The sequence below is a fragment of the Odontomachus brunneus genome, unplaced genomic scaffold (genome assembly GCF_010583005.1).
Source record: "Odontomachus brunneus isolate Ranch 3 - 2012 unplaced genomic scaffold, Obru_v1 Obru_scaffold_157, whole genome shotgun sequence".
Classification (NCBI taxonomy): Eukaryota; Metazoa; Arthropoda; class Insecta; order Hymenoptera; family Formicidae; genus Odontomachus; species Odontomachus brunneus.
This window is the reverse complement of record NW_022639607.1, coordinates 333,005-339,004: the sequence shown is the minus strand read 5'-3', so window position 1 is coordinate 339,004 and position 6,000 is coordinate 333,005. Positions and strand designations below refer to the sequence as shown.

The 6,000-nt window shown below is 35.7% G+C and overlaps 2 protein-coding genes across 5 annotated transcripts in view; one reads left to right on the top strand and one right to left on the bottom strand.

Annotated features, from left to right (window-relative positions):
* Positions 1-256: 256 nt before the first annotated feature.
* On the top strand, positions 257-3,835 carry LOC116850829 (DNA-directed RNA polymerase I subunit RPA43-like). Its single transcript, XM_032829542.1, has 3 exons — positions 257-578; positions 686-828; positions 925-3,835. The coding sequence occupies exons 1-3, from the start codon at positions 388-390 to the stop codon at positions 2,100-2,102; spliced, it is 1,512 nt and encodes a 503-aa protein (XP_032685433.1). The 5' UTR covers positions 257-387; the 3' UTR covers positions 2,103-3,835.
* A 712-nt stretch (positions 3,836-4,547) lies between these two features.
* Positions 4,548-6,000, bottom strand: part of LOC116850828 (protein cycle) — a 41,215-nt gene continuing 39,762 nt past the window's right edge. For 3 of the 4 annotated variants that reach the window (XM_032829537.1, XM_032829538.1, XM_032829540.1), the window contains 5 exons: positions 5,708-5,826; positions 5,551-5,627; positions 5,305-5,465; positions 5,095-5,242; positions 4,548-4,732 (listed from right to left, as the gene is read on the bottom strand). In XM_032829537.1, coding sequence (XP_032685428.1) covers positions 4,548-4,732; positions 5,095-5,242; positions 5,305-5,465; positions 5,551-5,627; positions 5,708-5,826 — 690 coding nt within the window. Of the gene's footprint in view, positions 4,733-5,094; positions 5,243-5,304; positions 5,466-5,550; positions 5,628-5,703; positions 5,827-6,000 lie in introns of those variants that run through there. The other variant, XM_032829539.1, reaches the window with a different exon arrangement.

The following is a 6,000-nucleotide window of genomic DNA, read 5'->3' as shown; positions in this document are numbered from 1 at the left end:
GCACCGCTGATTTTCCGCCAGATTCATCAATCGTTTCGCCAGGCTCCCGAGACCCAGGGTAAACTCGGTGAAAAGCAGAGTGACCCAAAAGCGGAGTCATCACTCTGTTGACCGTCCACGTAAGTCACTGATTTCACTACTTTCAAATTTCCCTATATAGTTATTTATCGTGGACGTAACAATGGATGGAAATACTCTATTCTGATTGGTCTGTCTTCAGAAATGCACCAATCAGAACAGAGAATTTCTATCCAGCAAACAATTTAGCACGAAAACAAACATCGTGTGCCGCTTTAGATAGGTTAGTTACGACTTTGCACTCTTCGGAATATACAAGTGTCTGTTTTAAGTATTTTCTTCGATAATTCTGTCTGATTACGAAGCAGAATGAGATTTAAAACGTATCAGAGAATAATATGGACCAATCTGGAGTTGATGGGACTTTTAGAAGAGGATGATTCTTGTGTACATTTCAAAAATACCACGAAGCATCTCGCGTTACATCCATTCCACCTGAAAAATCTTCGGAAAGCTCTAAATGAAATTCTGATGTCTATGCTAAATACTTATGATGCAGAGTACGTGATATATTTTTTGTCTTACATATATTTTATATATTTAATAATAGCGTTTTTTTTTAATAGCTTTGCAATAGCGTTTGATAAAATATATCGTTTTATTTTAGATTAAAAGGGTTTTTAATATCATATAAAAATCCCAAATTATTGAGTAACTCTGGAGAAATATTCTATGACAGCCATTTTATTCATGTTGACATCGAAGCTGACTTTTATTTATTCTGCCCAAAAGTTGGATCTTCTTTAAAAGGTATGTAAATTATGTTTCTATTTTTTTTATCAAAAATTTTATATTTATATATTTTTTTTTATTAAAAGTAGATTTATTATCACATCCAATTTGTAGGCATAGTGAACAAGAAGGGCTTGGATCATATTGTATTACTTGTTCACAAAGTATTTACTGTTACTATTCCAAAACCAGATAACGAGGAGGAAGAATGGCTAGGTAATACTGTGGAGATTGGCCAAGAAATAAAATGTTCTGTAACTCATATAGATAAAAATGCCAAAATTCCCTTCATCTGTGCTACTTTAAATACTGATTACTTACAAAACTGTAGATTACCAGAAATATTTAATATCTCAGATACAGGCATCAATATTAAAAATAATATAAATGGCATGAAGATGATCAATGGGTCAAATGTTACCACATCGGAGGACAATGATAAAGAAACACACATTAAAATAAAGATTGAGCATTCTGATTCAGAAGCATATACACAGAAAAATATAGGATCAAATTATAAGTTGCAAAATAACGATGATACAGATTTGTATAATAATACGAATCCGACTGAACATATGGAATCACGTAAACGAAAGAAGAGAGAACGTTCTGAAACAGACACTACTTCTGAACCAGAGAAGAAAAAGAAGAAGAAACATGTGAAGAAATCTAGAGAATCCGATTCAGAATCAATGTATATGACAGAAAATGAAGAAAGTATATTTAACAATACCACGAATACTGTACATAGCATTAAATGCCCTAAAGAGGAGCAACAGAATAGTAAGAAACATAAGAAGAGCAAAAAAGTGTCTATGATAATGTCAGATTCAGAACCAGAAGATTATGTTATTAAAATTAAGGAGGAAAAACCTGATCCAGTTATATTAGACAAACTAATCAATGAAAATATGGGAATATCATCCAGCAATAAAAATATGGAAATACAAAATTTAGATGAACATATGAAATCAGATCTATGTATAAAAATAGAAGATTCCGAGAAAGATAAGAGAAAATCAAAAAAACATAAAAAAACACATAGAAATTCGGAGTCTGAGATTAAAATTAAAAGTGAAGGTAAGATAATCAATATTTCCCCAGTGAAAAAACACTACAATGAAGATGAAGAGCAGCTTCAACATACAGAGCATATGTCAGCATCAAATATTTCCTCAAGTATCTCTGATCACGAGGATGTATCTAAAAAACAAAAAAAGAAGTCCAAAACGCCCGCGTCACCAGATTCAAAGTCGAAACAATATATTAAAATAGAAGAAGTAGATAATTGATCTATATACAAAGCTCATGTGTAATATGAGCTATAAAATATTAAAAAACAATGAAAACACGCCACAGAACATTTTTAATATGACAGAATCAACAATTTACAAAGCATCCTTCGTTTATCCTTTACAATTTTAATGCAATAGATTTGTTCTTTTTTGTAGAATTTTATGAATTTGTATACACTAAGTGCAATAAGTTAGAGTAAAACAAAATATAATATTGAAGTACTTGTGCACGAAACTTTCGCTATTTTAAATTCAGATAATGAGGAAGAGGAAGCTAGGTTCTATTGGCCAGGAAATATTGCTTGACTCAGATCAAACTCCATGGGCAAAGCTCCATAAAAAAATTCTCATTCTGTCATTTTAAATACCGATTATTTGCAAGGTTGTAGATTGCCAAAAACAAGCATATCGATAGCAGACAACATTATTGAAATAAATATGAGTAATACCAAAAAAATTGCTGATGGATGAAACATGAAACCTAATCTAGATACAGATATAAGAAAATTGATAAAAACGTTATGTATACGTTATTGTAAATAATATATAATAAGAATATAATATGAAGAGAGAGACTGCAGAATGAAAACGTGTTAACGGTATATACTTTATACTTCCTGCATTTTAAATATCTAAATGCATGATATTTCCGCAAATATATCGCAGAATATACAGTATAATTTTGATGTGTACGCGCGTAAAACTAATTTGTAACGGCGTTACGTACAAATAATGTATTATTTCCAAATTCTGTTTCTTTTTTTTTAACATCGAACTATAAGTTATAGTAGAATATAGTGTTATTTACACATCATTTTACTTGCTTTTCTTGATATTATATTTTTGTAAGAATAGGATCGTACATTATGCGAAAATGAAATTCATAGAATCGCTTAACGATTCCAATCGTATAAATAGGTTGTAAGCCAAGATATAAATTAAGATTTTTGTATTAGTCATTATACATACTGTTTCTACTTCGTCATATAAATAAAATGTACATAAACCAGAGATTCATGTGCGTGACAGGCAAAAGTTGTCATTCTATACGTTCTGTGAATTAAAAGATTTTATTTTCGAGAGACCATATGTATAATTTATAATTGTTACTTATTTTTCGGTACTCCACTAGCAGTCAATGATCATTCGTACTGTATTTTAAAGGAAAGATAAAACGTAGATTCTAAAAAGTTAATCGATTGTTTTTACTATTTTCGTTCAACTGCCAATGTCCGTTTCAGAGCAATGAAAAATAGGAAATGCTCTCGTAATCTTAACTATCGATTTAACTTAACAATAATCATTATTCAGTTCACATCAAAACTTCTCCTCAGCATCTGATAGTCCTTTTCCCGTACTAATATCCTTACGATTTAATTAGGTACACTTAAACGCGTCGTATCGCGCGTGTGTACACGCATGTTACATATTTACACATATAATGTCAATTTGTCACTAAAACACCTCATTTGCACATATCGTCCGCACCATTGTCACTACTGTAATCCTCCAAGGAGGACTTTGTCGTTTGTTTGTCTCTCACCGTTGTACAAGAATTAGCTTGCAGCATAGACGTCTCTCTCTTGGAAGGATTAAGGACAATGGAGAGGATAATCTTATACACACGCACACATACATATACACACATACATATATATACACACATGTGTAGTTCAACAAATCCACGATGAAAAAAAAAAGAAACAGACGATATCTCCACTGCCGGTCGAGTTGTGTGTTGATAATTTCATTTGGAAGCTACAATTTATTTAACTTAGAGTTTCTATTCCTTAAGGTTCCTCATCGTGGAGATTGTTATTGATAACGTCAGAAGCGAGAAAACGCGAGAAAACCTTAAAATTTTTGCATATTATTTTCAAATAAAAAAATATTTCTATAAAAGAACACTTGATATCAAGCTATTTGAGCTATTCTTTCATAAGCCCATATCAGACTACCGACTGCACAGGCCGACTACGACTGCCGACTCCAGTCGGTCAAGGCTAAAACGTACAAATTATTTATATACACTACTCAAAGATTACAATGCATATACTTTTGATATGGGCTTAGGATTTGCTACGACTCGAGTCGCTGACTTGAAAAATAGACTGAAGTCTAAATTGGCCGATTAGTCGATGTTTCACTGTGATTGATCCATTGAGAGTCGGTAGTCGGGTTGGCCTGTGCAGTCGGTAGTCTGATACGGGCTATACAAATATTTTTTTATTTGAAAATGCTACATAAGAATTTTCAGCGCATCATTTCAGCGTGTATCGTCTCTGACGTGTAACGACCCAACATGACACAGCGGCGGGAGTACCCAGGAGCCTTAAAGCACCATTTTAGCACCAGTAGGCTTGTAACGATCATTCGGGGATTTCTTCAGCAAAGTTCCGTTCATCCAATGCTCCTTTAATCGCGGACTAAAATGAACATTCACTATGGCAAAGGCCAGGGCAATCCGGAAAAGTCCACGGGACCGCCCAAGCCCGCGTCGGCTTCCAAAAGGCTCATGATGACAGCCATCGCTGCCTCGTCGTTGCCGTCGGACGGGATCGGATTCGGCGATTCGTTAATCGCGCTATTGCCGATCATATCCATCATTTCCTCGTCTGGTGACGCTCCTGAAAGGAGGTGGATGTTACGTTGTGCGTGATATCGCTAATATCGACGTGAGATGATGGCCAACACCGACGCTATAATTTGTAATTCTAGCCGTGCAGTACGAATCAATCTCGATTCGCTTCTCACGTAATATTTGTCTCTCACACAAGCGAGAATAAGACATTCAAGAGAGAAAAAGGAAAAGAAATGTATGAAAAGTCACGATTTTTCCTAATTTCTCAACTAAATTCTTACCACGCTCTAGCGTGAACATTCTCTCTTTCTATTCACGAGCGCTTTATCTCTAGATCTCTTCTGAGTAATTTCGGCAATCGCACTACACACCAAGAAACGACTCCTTAGAGACAGTAATAGCTATGACCTTGGTCGTTCGCGATGCTGTTGAGCTGCATGTTGTTCGCTACATGGTTGAACGTCGACGTCGGTTTGCTACTACTGTTGTCGCTGCCAATGCCCGGTTGGGACACATCGGGAATCCTCTCCGGCGACACCGTCGTCGTGATTTGCATCTTCAATCGAGAGCAAAACATTAAGATGTCAGTTGACTTTAACCTCGTTAAAACTTATTTACCTCGGTATTTAATAAACCAGGCTCCGTTGTTGGACCCGGACTACTACCCGAGGAAGAGTCCTCGCCGCGTCTTTGAAGGTCTAGTACCTCTTCCGCTATTTGCCGGCCGATCTTACTTACCTCCACGTGGCTCGAGATCAGTCTTTCTAGTCCACCATTACCTACAAGCAAGATAAATCCATGTTTATCAGTCTCATCGATGATCAAGATCGCATGAGAGAGCGTGAGTCTTCAAATTGCACTTACTCTGCGTGAAGTAATCATAATTGCCCTGCACACTGGAATCCTCGGATCCGTTATTTCCACCTGGACGCGTGTCACAGCTGAGAAAATGGAGGAAGGCGATTATTCACACGCTATCGTCGCTCGAATCTCGAGAGATTAGCGTAACATTATAGCTTACAAAATAGCGGAATTCTTGGCGATTAGGTACTCGATGTCTTTGGTCCACGGATTCCTGAAGGACTTCCACTCGGACTGCAGCCTCACGAAATTCGCGCCCTTGCTCCTAAACCTATAAATCTGCAAGCAATAATAATTTCATTATTACGCAATAATAATCAATCATCCCGAATTTTATGAGACATTCCGATTTTTGGCTCTCTAGAGGCGTGCCGAAAGTACTCTAAAAGGAACGTTATTTTTGTTCCGTTATTCTTGTTTCAATTTATTACGTAAAGTAAAATAAAATAACAA

Bases quoted from the DNA above. Each gene is read 5' to 3' on its own strand.
- LOC116850829 (XM_032829542.1), top strand. From the start codon at position 388: ATGAGATTTAAAACGTATCAGAGAATAATATGGACCAATCTGGAGTTG. The intron at 579-685 runs GTACGTGATATA...GTTTTATTTTAG, and splicing joins CTAAATACTTATGATGCAGA to ATTAAAAGGGTTTTTAATAT. The intron at 829-924 runs GTATGTAAATTA...TCCAATTTGTAG, and splicing joins AGTTGGATCTTCTTTAAAAG to GCATAGTGAACAAGAAGGGC.